This window comes from Eumetopias jubatus, unplaced genomic scaffold (genome assembly GCF_037043125.1).
Source record: "Eumetopias jubatus isolate StellerSeaLion01/CBP00866 unplaced genomic scaffold, mEumJub1_p1.0 scaffold_15, whole genome shotgun sequence".
NCBI classification, from domain to species: domain Eukaryota; kingdom Metazoa; phylum Chordata; class Mammalia; order Carnivora; family Otariidae; genus Eumetopias; species Eumetopias jubatus.
The window spans coordinates 75,289,423-75,304,073 of NW_028274821.1; the positions used below are offsets into that span (position 1 = coordinate 75,289,423).

The 14,651-nt window shown below is 57.8% G+C and overlaps 1 protein-coding gene across 1 annotated transcript in view; it reads left to right on the forward strand.

Annotated features, from left to right (window-relative positions):
• Nucleotides 1-14,651, forward strand: part of COL27A1 (collagen type XXVII alpha 1 chain) — a 134,159-nt gene that overhangs the window by 8,392 nt on the left and 111,116 nt on the right. The window contains exons 3-4 of the mRNA XM_028107793.2: nt 1,323-3,046; nt 10,952-11,005. Coding sequence (XP_027963594.1) covers nt 1,323-3,046; nt 10,952-11,005 — 1,778 coding nt within the window. The remainder of the gene's footprint in view (nt 1-1,322; nt 3,047-10,951; nt 11,006-14,651) is intronic.

A 14,651-nucleotide genomic window follows, 5' to 3' on the forward strand; every position in this document is an offset into this window, starting at 1 on the left:
ACAGGCAGGGAAACTGAGGCTCAGGGGTCAGGAAGAGACTTGCCCAGAGGTGTCTGGACAAGGATGGTGAGGACGGCCAACAACCCTATGATGTAGGCATTCTTCACCACCTCGTTTTACAGCAGAGGGAACTGAGGCTCAGAGTCCAGACTCCCAGGTGTCTTTGTCTGGCTCTCAAGTCCGGCCTTCTGACTCCAGAGCCTGCTATGTATGGCACTCATTTTCTCTTGGCCCATCTATCTGTCCATCCATCCATCTGTCCATCCATCTCACAGCTGCCGGCTGAGGGCCAAGTGCTAAGCGTGGCATCCAGCCCCACGCAGACCCCACATACCACCATGCTGAGCTCGGGGGGGGCGGCGGGAGTTGGGGGGTGGGAGGGAGCTGAGGATCCAAGCCAGACCCCAGTTCCAGAGGCAGCCTCTCCTTTCCGAGTTGGAGCTCCGGAGCTGGCTTCTGCAGACACTGGCAGCTCAGCCAACTGAAGGAGGTCGAATGACCCGGCGAGAGTCAAGGTCAGAAAGCCTTTCCATAAACACGCTGGAAGCCCTCCTTTGGCTCTGGCGAGCCCCACCGATGTAATTACTGGGCGGATGTGACCTGACCAGGCTGCAGTCAACATCCAAACGCTTCGCCAGAGGACAGAGGTTGCAGGGATGCCTCGATCACTTCCTCTGCTCTGTCCAAAGCTGCACAGGGAGGGGGGCAGTCACTGGACCTGTCCTCTTCTGTGCAGATAGGAGCTCTGGCCACAGAGAGACCTAGGGGGTGGGGCGGGGGCTGGGGAAGTTCCTAAAGGGGGTCAAACCAATCAGGCCTGCCGGACATCCTTACCGAGCTCCTGTGACCCGTCCACTCCTGTCACCCTGCTCCCTCACTCATGGGACTGCTTCCTGGAGGAGACGGGCTTTTGAGACAGAGAAGGGGAAACATCCTGAACACTCGGTGAGGGTCATTATTTCTGGCAGAAACAGCTATCCTTTGCAAGCGCTTATTGGGTGCCAGGAACTTGTTTCAAGAGTGCTAGCTCATTTACCCCTCCCGACGGACTTCTGAGTTTGGCACTACTCTCATCCCAGTTAAGAGGTGAGGAAACTGAGGCACTAAAGTCACACATGAACTCAGGAAGGCTCCAGTGTCTGTGTCGTGAATGAGTACAGGCCAGACAGGGGACTGGTTCCGACTCTGCACTCCCGGCCCCGAGCGTGGGGCCCCGGGGGGAGGGGGGACGGGGCAGTGGGTGGACTGTCCTCCCCGTCTGGGCACGTGGAGGGGGGTCTGGCCCTGACCGCGCCCTCTCCCCCTCTGCCCTCCCTCTGCAGATGTGGACGTCCTCCAGCGGCTGGGCCTCAGCTGGACGAAGGCAGGGGGTGGCCGGAGGCCCCCGCCCCCGGGGGTCATTCCGTTCCCATCGGGCTTCATCTTTACGCAGCGGACCCGGCTCCAGGCCCCCACGGCTGCCGTCATTCCTGCCGCCCTGGGCACAGAGCTGGCGCTGGTGCTGAGCCTCTGCTCCCACCGGGTGAACCATGCCTTCCTTTTTGCCGTCCGCAGCCGGAAGCGCAAGCTGCAGCTGGGCCTGCAGTTCCTCCCCGGCGAGACGGTCCTCCACCTGGGGCCTCGGCGCTCTGTGGCCTTGGACCTCGACGTGCACGACGGGCGCTGGCATCACCTCGCCCTGGAGCTCCGTGGCCGCACTGTCACCCTGGTGACGGCGTGTGGGCAGCGCCGGGTGTCTGTCCCGCTGCCTTTCCCCAAGGACCCAGCCCTCGACCCCGAGGGCTCCTTCCTCTTTGGGAAGATGAACCCGCACGCGGTCCAGTTTGAAGGTGCCCTGTGCCAGTTCAGTATCTACCCTGTGACGCAGGTCGCTCACAATTACTGTACCCACCTGAGGAAGCAGTGTGGCCAGGCCGACACACACCGGCCCCAGCTGGGACCCGTCCTGCCCCGAGACTCTGGCACAACCTTCACCTTCCAGACTGACCTTGCCCTGCGAGGCCTGGAGAACCTGACCACTGCCGCACCAGCCCTGGGGTCACGGCCAGCAAGCAGGGATCCCAGGGGGACTGTGGTGCCCACCACACCTGCCAAGCCCCTGAGGACAGGCGCCACAGAGCCGGGCCGGCGTGCGGCCACAGGGGGCCCAGCCCGGATCCCGCTGCTACCTGCCAAGCTGTCAGCCGGGGGAGTGTTCCCTCCCGTGCCCCCTGCTAGCTCCTCCACACCTGTCCGGCCATTGTGGAAGAACGCAGCCACCAAGATCCCCAAAAGTCATCCAGCCAGGCTTTCGGTCCCTTCTCCTTCAGTAGGCCCTGTCAAAAAGCCCCGCCCCACCCAGAAGGCAGCTCAACCTTCCTTCCCCAAATCAGCCCCACCCACCAGGAAGCCAGTGCCCCCCACTTCCCACCCACTTCCTGCCAAAGCCTCCCGCCCCTCAGTGAAGCCGATCCAGAGGACCCCTGTGATGCCCAGACCTCCGCAACCCAGCGCTCGGCCTCTACTTCTGGCCACTGGTTCCCCCCAAAAGCCTTTTCCCCCAGCGGGCCCGACCGAGGCCAAGATGAGTAGTCGTGTGGGTGAGCCAGTCCCTGCCCGCACTGGCACCCACAGACCTCCCCGACCCACTGTGTTGCCCTGGCCACCTGTCACCCATCCTGGCTCTCCCAGGATTGCTCCCCCACCAGCCACAGTGACGCCTCCCACCCTTGCTCTTGGCTCGGTCCCCACCAGAAGCAAGAAACCCTCTGGATCAGAAGCCACGAAGAAAGCCAGACCCAAGAGCAACCCCCGGAAGCCCGTCCCCCTCAGACCTGGGAAGGCGGCCAGGGATGTTCCGTTGAATGATCTGACAACCAGGCCCAGCCCCAGACAGTCCCGGCCCCGCCGGCCCACCACCCCGGCCCCGGCATTGGCCCCAGCGCGATTGCTGTCCTCCAGTCCCTGGCCCACGAGTCAGAGCTATTCATTCTTCCACCTGGCGGGACCCACACCTTTCCCGTTGCTGATGGGACCTCCAGGGCCCAAGGGAGACTGTGGTTTGCCGGTAAGACAGGGTGAGGTGTGCATGTTGCTTGGAGCTCAAGGGGGTGGCAGGGGCAGTGAGGGCAAGTGGCTGCTCCTGGCATTAGGGCAGAGCTGGAGAAGCAGCTTAGAGCAGGGAGGTGGTTATGGGCAGGGCCTCAGCTGCACGGACGTCCCCTGTTCCTCCACCTCCGTTGTGCTTGTGATCTGCCCGCTCTGCTGTGATCCATGGTCCACTGGGGCAGCCTGGGGTTTGGTGGCCAGCGCTGGGTGAAGAGCACCCCTGTGCTTGGGTGGGCCCAGGCCCCAGGTCATTCTTTGCTAACCCAACTGTGAAGGACAAGTGGCTTAAGGAAAACTACTGGCCCCCAGGTCACGCGGTCTCCAGAGTTCAGCTCTCCTGACTCCTGGAGGAGGGCTCCTCCAGCCCACTAGCTAGTCTGGGAGCACTGGACAAAGGTCACACACGGGTAATCCTGAACATGTTTTGTTTGGCACATGCAGCATTGTCTAAAAATATTTAATAAGTTACTAACATTTTAAAAATGTGGGAGATTTCTTATAAAAGACCTGGTGACCAGCTTCTCTTGGAAGGTGGACAGATGCAGTAGCCCGTGGCCTGTGGCCCACTCAGCTGCCCCTTTAGACAGGACGGGCCCGTTCCCGTGTGTCCCCACATCTCCCGATGTGGGGCTTCCAACCCAGTCCTTTCCCCTGTGTATTTTACCTGCCTGGTTCCTATAGATGTTTGACTTGTGGCCCCCGTAGAGGAGTTTGGGGTGAGGAGGGTCAGGGTGGGCCTGAAGAGGCAAGGAAAGCAGAAAGAACATTCCACGTGCAGGAGATGTTCTCAGGCCCGGTGCCTCCAGCATGCCTGGGACTGTCTCCAGGGGCAACGACCTTTCTGCAGCTGGAGGCCAATTCCTCCGGGCGGGGAGTGGAGGGGATGGAGTTTCCAGAAAGCGCAGGCCTCAGCTCTGTTCTCCTGCCTTGGAGATGTCCACCGTGTAGCTTTCTCCTCCCTGAGGCCGGGTTTCCCAACAGGCTCTGTGTTTGAGGTTAGGCTCCCTACAATGGGGAGATGGTGGCAGATGCTGGGAATTCCCAGGCCTTACAAATACACTTAATGAGTTTTAATAATCATTAGGAATAATATTTATTCAGCCTGTCTCCAAGGGGGCTGAGAGCCCGCTTTTATTATAACCATATTGTAGAACTTATGGAAATTGTACGCATTGCTTTGCAATTATGTCAACGCTCTGCTCAAGTCCTGTGCTCTGAGATTGTTAGGGCAGGAGGTTGGGAGCCGAGAAAAGAAGGACCGCTTCTCACCCTTCCAGGCTGCCCCGCCTGACTCAGGCACCGGGTGCCTCTGAGCCCTGCCAGCTTGGCTTCCCAAGCTGTGTGGGTGCTGGGCTCACTGGCCGTGAGGTCAAAAGGGGGTGAATTGTCCTCCCCTGAGAGAGGGTGTGAGGCTCAGGGTCTCCACCCCATCCAGTGGAGGAGGTCAACCCTGCCTCCCGAGGCTGCGTGTGGGGTGGAGAGAGGACAGCCATGTCCAAGCCAGCACAACTGGAACAGGAGTGGTTTTTAAGGTAGAATCTGCCTCTGGGCCTGTCGGATGCCTGGGCTACATACTTTCCCCTCGGGGTTCGGCGATGTGAGTCAGCAGGGGTGAGGCCTCACTCCAGATCTTCCTGAGCTTCCCCGTGATCAAAGGGGTCAACCTGTTCAGTCGATGGGCGCTTAGGGATCATTCCATTCAACCCTCTTCACTGGGCAGGTGAGGAGCTTAGAGACTGTGCCCAGAAAGGGCCAGGACTTGCCCAAGGGCACACAGCAAGAGTTGAAGTTTATGCCCCAGTGCCAGATGCTAAGACCGGCACATTCCATCCCACTCCCCTGAGTGTCCACTCTGAGACTCTAAGACTCAGGGCCCGGAGGCTGGGGGGCTTCAAAGATGTGTCAGGCCCTGTCCCTGGCCTCAAAGGAAGATAATGGCTAGAGAATCTGTCGTTTTTATACCTCTCGGATTTATGAGTAACAGGAGTGGTACCTTCCTTTAGAACCTCACGGGACCTGGTTCGGGACGGCAGGATGGGTATGCTGATCCCTGCTCTATAGATGAGGGAACAGTGGCTAGAGGGACAAAAGGCTTGGCCAAGGGCACCCCGCATGTTCTTGCAGGGACTGGGATGCGACTCTGGGTCCCTGATGTCCAGGGAGGCCACTGGCTCTCCCTGCTTCTCCAACCCTGAAGGGCCGAGGGCCAGAGGGAGGGCGTCAGTCTGCTCGGGTAGCATCCTGCCTCTTGCCCTACACTGTCCCCTAATCCCACCCTCTCTCAGCTTGGAACCTAGCCTCACTCTAATAGGAACCCAAAAAACTTTGAGAAGCCTTGTCCAGCCCACCATGTGGCAGGTGGCAAACTGGTCCTTTCTATCTTGGCAGAGCCCAGAAGCCCCATCACTGAAGTGGCTTCTCTGAGCGTCGGTGTCAAGGGCTCCTGCTCTGTCTGTTCCCTCGTCCCTGCCTCTGACCCCCATACACATCTAGGATCTAGTCCCAGCAGAGCAGAAGCTGTGCTGCTCTGGGTCGGGGGCTTAATTGTCCCCCGTCTGGGGACGTGCAGACCTGGGTTCCAATTCTGACTCCACCCCTTACTGGCTTTGTGGCCCTGAGCCACGCTAAGCCCTGGTTTCTGCAGAATGTAAGTTAAGAATAGCTCCCATCTCCTGTGAGGAAGTGAGTTGGGTGATCTCCAGGGCCCCTTGGAGATCTGTTTTTGCTGGGTGACTTGGGGAACTTCTTTCCTCTCGCTAGGGCTGTCTCTCCTCTCTGACAGCTTTGGAAGAGCTCCCTCCCCAGAAATAAGTGGGACCTTATTTGGGAACCAGAGAGGGGTGCCGTGGCTGGCTCTGTCGGTTTCTGCGTGGTCCCCAGGGGCAGGAGACAGACTGGCAGAGGCCAGGACAGCTCTAGGCCCCGGGCCCGTCAGCAGTTGTAACCACGGAGGGAGGGAGCTCTGTGGGAGCCCCAGCAGCAGGGGGGAGCATGGAAAAGCTGAGCTGGGCCCCGGGTGAGGAGGGGCAGGGAGGCTGTGGTTCACAGAGACTGCACAGAAGCTGCACAGAAGCCCCACGCCTGGGAGGAGGCGGGTCAAGGCCTTATTTATTCATGATCAGGCTGCTGGCCTCTGCACACGCTTGCACTTTTTGCAAGCGTCACCTCAGGGAGACCCGGATGAGGGCCTGGCCCGCAGCAGATGCTCCATGACTATCTGTGAAATGAATGAAGGAATGTGATCCTTGCAGAAAAAAAAGGTTGTCTTGACTCCCAGTCCAGGCTCCTTGAGGTTACACAGATCTCTGCTGCTGGTGGGTCAGGAGGCTGCGTGGAGGGTAACAGTGCACAGACTTTGCATTTGGAGTGACCTGGGTTTGAACCACTCCTTTATCCAGCCATCCTTTCGTTCTGTCAGCAGATATGGATTGAGTGCCTTGTAGGGGCCAGGTGCTGTGTGACCTTTGGCAAGTCACTTAATCTCTCTGAGCCTCCGTGTCTACGTTTGTAAAATGGGGATACGGTACTACCTACGTTTCCAGAGTTGTTGTGTGGATCGAGATGAGGGACATAAAGCACCCAGCACTAGAACCTGGTCCCAGTGGTTGGTTGTGGCTGTTTACTGATGTGCTGATGGTTGAGATGGGGGTATCGCTGCATTGAGATGACCGGAAGTATCTGGACCCAGGAGGGCCTTCATACTGTTGGTCGTTAGGAATTGGGGCTAGATCTTGAGAAATTCAGCCTTTACCCTAGTTATCATCTAGAACCCAGGGGAGTGAGGGCTGTTTTGCTTTGTCTTTAGCATACTGTTTTTTTAGCTCCTACTATGTGCCCAGCTCTGAGCTAAGCAGTTGGCATGCTGTATCCTGCACCTCCACATGGGCAACAAGGTAATTGAGGGGAGTTCGAGGCAGGGGCTATTTGCAGAGGTGTGGGCGCTATCAAAGGAACCGATAGCAGCTAGCAAAGCACACAGGTCTGACCTGAAGGTACAAGGGGAGGGAACGTGTGACCAGAATCCAGTGAGAGTTAAAGTGTGAACAGTAGGTAGTCTCTAGTGTCCCCCCCGCCCCCCCCCTGGCTGGGCAGAGACAGAAATACCCTGCCCACTCACTCTGTGCACTCTTCGGTCTCTTGCTGGGACCTCCCATGGGCCGGCCTCAGCCAGAAGCAGAGAGCAGGAAAGCGTGAGGCAGGAGCCTGTAGGCCGGATTCCCAGGGCCTACAATAGATCTGGGGAGCAAGTGGAGAATAGCCAGCACCCGCATACATTATCTTGGAAGCTGGGTGTTATATCCCCATTTTGCAGCTGGACAAACTGAGGCCTGGAGGCATGGGGAGATGAAGTAATCTGTGTAAGGCCGCATGGAGAAGCCCTGGCCCAGGAGCCCCTTCCCTAGGACAGAGACTGGGGAAAAAGCCTCCGAGCCTCGAGGACTATTCTTGGGAATAACGGTGTGCTCAGATGGTCAGAGGTGGGAGGGTCCTTTGAGGTCCCCTGCCTCTCCCCATCAAGCCACAGGCACCGAGCAGAGGCCCAGAGACTGAAGAGTCCTAGCACAGGGTCACCGGCAGTTAGCAGCACACGCGGGCCGGGACTCAGGTCTCCCAGATCCTCGGCCTGTGGAACCTCTCTGCTTGCTGCCCGGGGCCGTGCCAGCCGGGACTTACTTCCTTCTGCAAGGCTTGGCAGGCGGGCTGTTGCAGCTGGACACAAGGGTGGACTTGTTCCGTGGGATGGGGTTCCCCTAGGTCCGGCTGTTGGAGGCCACGACCCCCGGGGGAAGCCCAGAGCTGCTGCTTGTTTGTTTCCATGGCTCTGTTTGTGCGAGCCCTGGAGCCCAGGCCTCCTTCACCTCCCCCAGGCAGGCCCGTGGCCCCCGCTCCCCTCCCCCTCTGCTCTGGGCCCTCTCAGAGGCCCCGTTGTTTGCGGCGTGGAGTGGAAAATCCCACCCCGGCCCTCGTGAATCATCCCAGAGTCACCCGCTCAGGCTTCAGGCCCTGGAAAGAAATGGCAGCGTTTTTCCACTGCGTGGAGAACAGGCAGGGTCCCGGATCAGGAGAGAGGGGGCAGGGGGCGCCCACCCTCACCCACGGACAAAGTAAGTCCTGAATGGGGAAGGGTTGGGCTTACGGCCGCAGCTGGGCCGCTGGGGGAGGCCCCGGGCCGGGGTTGGGTAGAGGAGAGCCTGGCCAGGCCTGCAGCTGGGGGCTGGGCTGCCATGACACGGAGCCGGGCTGGGGCCTGACATCACCAGGCTGGGCCGTGGGTCCCAACTGGCACTTAGAGTCTGCTCGGCAGATGTTGTGGGTGAGGTCAGACTCCCAGCCTGGATGCCCCTGTTTCTGGAGCAGAAGAAATGCCAAGAGGGAGTGTCCAGGCCTCCACAGCGGCTGCCCTACCGGGGTCCCTGAGGGAGCTATCCCTCCCGGAGACTGTCCCTCCCTGGAACCCGGCACGAGCCCTGCCTCGCTGGGCCTTGGCCTTCCTCTCTGTGAGATGGGCACGGTGTCCTCCTTTCCTCCCCTGCCAGATAACTGGAGAAGGAAGTCGCCGGCGCCCTGCAATGCAGGAAGGGCCCCGGGCTGGGAAGGTTCTGGGATGCTCATTCCGTAGAGGCCTACAAAGGGGAAGGGCCTTAGCCAAGGTTGCACACCGAGTCAGGACATACCTAGCCAAGATTCTCTGCGTGGAAGCTGCCCAGAATAGGAGAACAAATCAAATGTCCTGGATTGAATCCTGATTTTGCCTGTTAGCTATGTGGCCTTGGGCAAGTCGTTTTGTTGCTCTGAGGCTCTCTTCGGTTTCTCACCTATTAAAAGGGCTAGGTGATGATACGGCCTGTAGTCAGGCTTAGCCCGAGCCCCTGCGTTTCCCTTTAATTCTGGGTCACCTGGAAGAACAGCGCCAGGGAGGGCCTTCTGGAAAGGGAAATCTTTGCTCTTCCTGCAAAACAGATGCCAAGGAGGGCGGTTTAAAGTTTTGAGCTGGGGAGCTTCCAGCAGCTTGCTTAACAGAAACAACAGCTAACTTTTTGGGCATTAACTGTGTGCCAGGCACCAGGATTAGCACTTTTTATAGATTATCTGTCAGCTAGGGGCCGTCATATCCTCATTTTACACTTCGAGAATGAAGCCTTGGAGAACAGAAGTAGCGTGCCCAGAGCCACACAGCTCATAAGTGGGGGTGCCCAGTGTGAACCCAGATCCCCTGGGGAGGAGCAGAGAGGAGCCAGGCCCTGAATCCCTGCAGGGAAACCCGCAGAACGAGATAGAAGAGTAGAAACACCCACCCAGCCCCCCGGGGTTCTGGGTGGAAGGAAGACGGCTGCCAATTTGGCCAGAGGTCCCTGGAGGCTCAGAGGTGTCTGGGACTTGCCTGAGGCCACTCAGCCACTCCCCTCCCTCCACCCCGGCCTCTTCCCAGTGCCCCTGGGGCCTTGGTGCCCATATCGGCCTGTCTGGATCTCTCTTCTGATTTTTATTCATGGACGAGCAAGCACATGGTGTTCATAGGCCAGAACTGTGAACCGAGGCTGCCCAGCGTGAGATCTGGATTAATTACCAGCCAAACCGTACTGGGTTTTCAACACTGATTTTAACTCTGGGCAGGAAACCTGGAATCTCGTTGATGGTTATTTGAAACAAATGAATTCCCCAGGCCTCACACATCCTCGAAAGCCAGGCTTCCTTCGAAGGCTCCGTGTTCAGTTCTTCACATCAGGCACTTAGTTAATCCTCATTTATGCCTTCAGGGCAGACGGGGCCGTGGCCCTTGAACCCATGGGGATGGGGAGCAGTGGACACTCAGGCCGAAGGGTTTGCACAGTCTCCAGCTATTAAGTGGCAAAACTGGGATTTGAACAAAGGTCAGCCCTCCATTTAGTAAGTCTGCTTGGCTGCCTCCCTTCCATGCTACAGGGTTAGGCCTTTCTCTTGTGGGAAATGGGGAGCCATTGAATGTCGTTGAGCAGGGGAGTGCCTTGGGAAGATGAACAAGGCTGTGGGGAGGGAGGACAGGAGAGGAGAGAGGGTGGAGGTAGGGAGACCAATGAGGGGGCTGTTGCAGGTTCTCAGGGAGCAGTGAGGAAAGTTGGACTAGGCTGTGACCACTGGAAGAGATGGAACATTTGAGTGATGATTAGACCCCAGTCACTGTGTTAAATGTTTACCATCTCTCATTTCATCCTGTGACAGTCCTGTGAAGAGCCCATTTTATAGGCACAGGCTGGCTAGAGAACTTGCCCAAACCCAGCTAGTGGGTGGCAGCGTGGGGTTTGAACCCAGGCCTGTCTGATGCAGAAGCCTTTGCCTATACCCTATACTGCTGCCTCTCCTCAGTGCAAAGACACTTGGCGTGACCTTGGACATATCCCTTCTCGGCTCTGGCTCTGCGGAGAACTTGGCTGAGCTCTGAGATCTCTTGCCGCTTTATTTTATCAAACATTTAGCTGAGCCCTGGGGAGAGAGAATTAGTTCCTTTGAGGAGACCATGGTCTAGTGGGAGAGACAGGCTCCGGGGCAGACAATTCCCCAAATAATATATAAATCAAAAATGGAAAGAGGGGACTTGACTCAACCTGGGGGAGGGATCAGGGAAGGCTTCTTGGAGGAGGTAGCACCCTGGGTAAGTTCGCTGAGTAATAAAAGGTGAAAACTTCAAAGACCACGAAACAGCAGCTGCAAAGTCCTGAAAACCCCAAAGAGCGTGAGTTCCTTAGGCGGGGACCTCAGAGAACCCCCTCTTCTCAGCCACGGAGTGTCCATGCCCAGAGCTCTAGACAGGCTTGTGGAACGACTGCTTGAACCCATTCCCTGCTGCCCCTTGGCACTGACGCTGTCTTCTTGCTTTTTTCTTCAGGGTCCCCCTGGGCTGCCTGGACTCCCTGGACCCCCTGGTGCACGGGGGCCTCGGGTAAGTGATCACCCGTTGTCCTTTGGGGCTCCGGTTGGCTCTTTGGCCTGTGTTCCCCTACCCCTAAAGGGAGCTCCCCCACTACCTTGCCGTGTGTCCTCAGGCTGTTTCCTGCCCCTCGCAGGCGCCCATTTTCCATTTTGTCCGTTGGAGTGGACTTAGGGCTCTTCGGGGGCGCTGTGTGGATGGGCATGACATGGGGACAGCAATGACCTCTTACAGGGTTTCAGGTATTCATGGTGGGTATCACCCTTGGCAACCTGGAGTGGAGAATGGGTTTCTGCAGACCACATCTCCTGAGCTGATGGGTTTCAGTGTCTGCCCAGGAAAAAAGCTGGCTTGGGAGGACACGGCCCTTGTATCCATCTTCCCATCTCTGCAGGGCCATCCCGGGGTGGGGATCCTGACACGGGCAAGGTAGCAGGGGAGCGCCCCATGCTGAGAGGTTTGATCAGAGGCGGGAGGATGGCTTCGCAGGGCCGCAGGGGCTAAGATGAGCTAGCCCTAGTCTTGGTGTGAAAAGGAACTCCTATGTGTTATGCCTGGCACACATGTAACGCTGCCTTGTTTGAGCCCCTCTCCCCCCAGGACCCTTGTGGGCCGGGATAATCATTCTCATTTCGGGGATGAGGAAACCGAACATATAGGAAAAGGAAGAGCCAGGATGGGAACCCAGGCCCTGAACCATATGCTGGCACCCCTGGGGGTCCCCTTGGAGAAAAATCTGTCCTTTTCCCAAGAGGGCTCAGACCCATGACACCTGGCACCTGTGCCCAGGCTGAATCAGCCTTTCCCACGCTGGGTGCCTGGCAAGGCTCTGGCAGAGACAGCTGCCTGGGGCATATTTTTAGTTCGGAGCCCAGCGGATGGTTCTGGTTATGCAATTACTCCAGACCTGGCCCTGTGCTCTCTGGGCCCAGGGCTCTGGAATCTGTTGTCTGATGCGGCATTTCCTCCTGGCTCCAGAGTCTCCATGGAGCACATACCCAGAGCTGGGGACCACAGACGTATCAGGGCTACTGCTGGCCACAGGACCTTGCAGTCTGGGACCAGGATGAGGCCCTTTGACTTAGCAGGCAGTTTGTCCATCCGAACGCCTCCTCTGCACCTTTACTCGGCTCAGCCTCTTGACCTGACCTTCTCTGAAGCTCCTCCTCCGTCCCCTGCTGAGATCAAATGTCACCTCATTTTCTGATGACCGCCCCCTTCTCCGAGTTCCTGCAGCAGTTTATCTGCTGCCCTGGATGCCATGCATCACTTTCCTAAAGCTCGCACAGACTGCTGAACTCTGTTGGCGGAGCTGCCTGCGTGTGATCTCATCCCCCCAGCCCAGCCGTCCCGAGAAATAGGTTCCGATGTTGTCCCCATGTTACAGGCGAGGAAACTGAGGCTCAGAAAGGTTTGGTTACTTTGGAGAAGGTCAACCAGAGAGTCAATGCTGGAGCGAGGATTGGACCCAGACAGTCTGAACCCAGAACCTATGGTCTTAACCATCTATTGTGCTGCTTTATCTGTCTACCCAAACAAGTCCCTCTGGGCCAGAGCCAGGCCCTGTTTCTTTCTCTTTCTCACACGATGCATGCAGCAGGTGCCGGGCAAATGGTTTGCTGAAGAGTTCTAGCCAGGGAGTCAACAACATTTCCCCCCAGAAGCTGTATGATCTTAGACAAATCCTTTCCCTTCTCTGGGCCTCAGTTTCCCATCTATAAAGCATGGGGTCCGCTCAGGATTTTCCAAGGCATTTCCTTGGAACCATATTTCCAAGGCTCCTCCCAGCTGTGAAATTCCATGAATGAGGGAATGACTCTCCCGACATCCTTCTCAGGCTTCCTGTGTGCTATCCCCCCCCCCCCACCCCGCCCCGCCATCATCCTCTTTCTAGGCTGGAAATTCCATAGATCATAAAATTCCAGAGATAGTAGAGTGCGAAAAGTAGACCATCCAGCTCCTCTCTGCCCGAATGATGGCTCTGGGGCTTAGGGAGTGGCAGGGCCTTACCTGAGGTCGCCCAAAGCTCAGTAGCGTTGCCCCTTCCCACCTCCACATACTTCCCCAGCCCGTGGAAGGCTGTTGGGGAATCCCTGGGCCCTCCCCATACCCGGCTTTCTGGGCTGCAGCATTTATAGAATTGGTCTGCTTGGCTCCCACTCAACTATGTGCTCCGTTTCTTTGCAAGGCAGTGGCTGGAGAGGGGTGGGGAGGTGGGGGTGGGGAAGCAGGAAGCCCCCACTTCCACACACTGCAGACGGGGTAGCTGAGCGCTCCAGCCCGCCATCTTTGGGGCAGCTGGGGGCACAACTGGGGAGAAGGTAGCCACCCTTGGCCTCCCACAGCCCATGCCTGTTTCTGGAGTGCTGGTCAGGGGCCCCTCCTCAAACATGCCTACCCAACTTATGCCCGATTCCGTCTGAGCTCTGAGGTTAGACCCCAGGAGCCTGGGCTGGGGTGAGCATTTCAGGTCTTCCAGATTCCTTAGAGACCACTGGGGGTCCTAGTCACTCATAGGACTGTTGGGGAGAGCGAGGCTGGGGAAGGGGGGGTGCTCACAGCTGGTTCCAGGTCACATCCATGTGCCAGGTTGACCATGTTCGGTGGAATGCTGGAGAGGGCCGGAGAGCGGGTTATTTTAGAGGGAGGGTCACCAGTGACACCGTTCTCAATTCCCCAGGTCGAGTGAGCTTCTGAACACTGTTCCTTTTTGACGTGTTTGGAGAAGGGGAGGGTCCCTGTTCAGGCATCAAGGAAGAGGGAGGTGCCTTGGTTGGAATGTGACAGGCTGCAGCTGGAAAGTTGGCTTCAGAGAGGGAGGAAGGAAGCAAGTTCATACACAGCTAGCCAGATGAGTCAAGAGGGGCCAGGGACAAGGGAAGTGTGTCTAGAAGCTGGTGTGGTGGGGCACCACTGGGCTTCTCGAGGCGCCCCTCCCCACCCCCAACACCCCAGATTATTCCTGCTGGACAAAGACTCTCGGGAATGACCCGGCTCTTCAGGCCCTGCTTATATTACTGGCTGCAAGACCCTACCCCAGGGCCCTTGCTGGAGAAAAGTGGACATAATAGGCTCTAGCTGTTCTTTAGGATTCAGATAGGACCTGGGAAAATCGAGTGCCATGAAAAAGCCCTAGACCCTAAGCCAACAGGCCTGGGTCCCAGCCCTCCCTTGGCCACCTCTCTGCTATGTGACTTGGCCAAGACTCTTGGACTCTCTGGGCCCAGTCTTGCTAGCTGCTCCAAGGCCCCCGGAGGACCTGTCAGCTCAGAGCTCGTAGGAACCTAAGGGAGAGCTCTCTGGCTGGGCTGTGGCCACAGGAGGGAGGCACCTTTGTTCAGAAGACGCCAAGTCCTCCCTTCACTGGGCTCTCAACTCCAAAGGCTCACACCACAGTCCCGTTGGAGTCAAAAGGGAGCGGTGCCTTTAGGCAGAAGTCCTAGAAGATCCCCTCAAGAAGGTGGCATGTGAGCCAGGCCTCGAAGGACGGGGCGGGTGGCAGCTGGTGGGGATGGGTGGGAAAGGCACACATGATGAGAACAGCCCAGGCCAAAGTGATGAGCAGTGGTGGAGGGAAGAAGGTAGCTAAGTGCGCTTTGAGCCCCGGGGGAGCTAGCCTTGGAAGGGCTGCTGGGCTGGGGGGAGAGAGCCGAGAGGC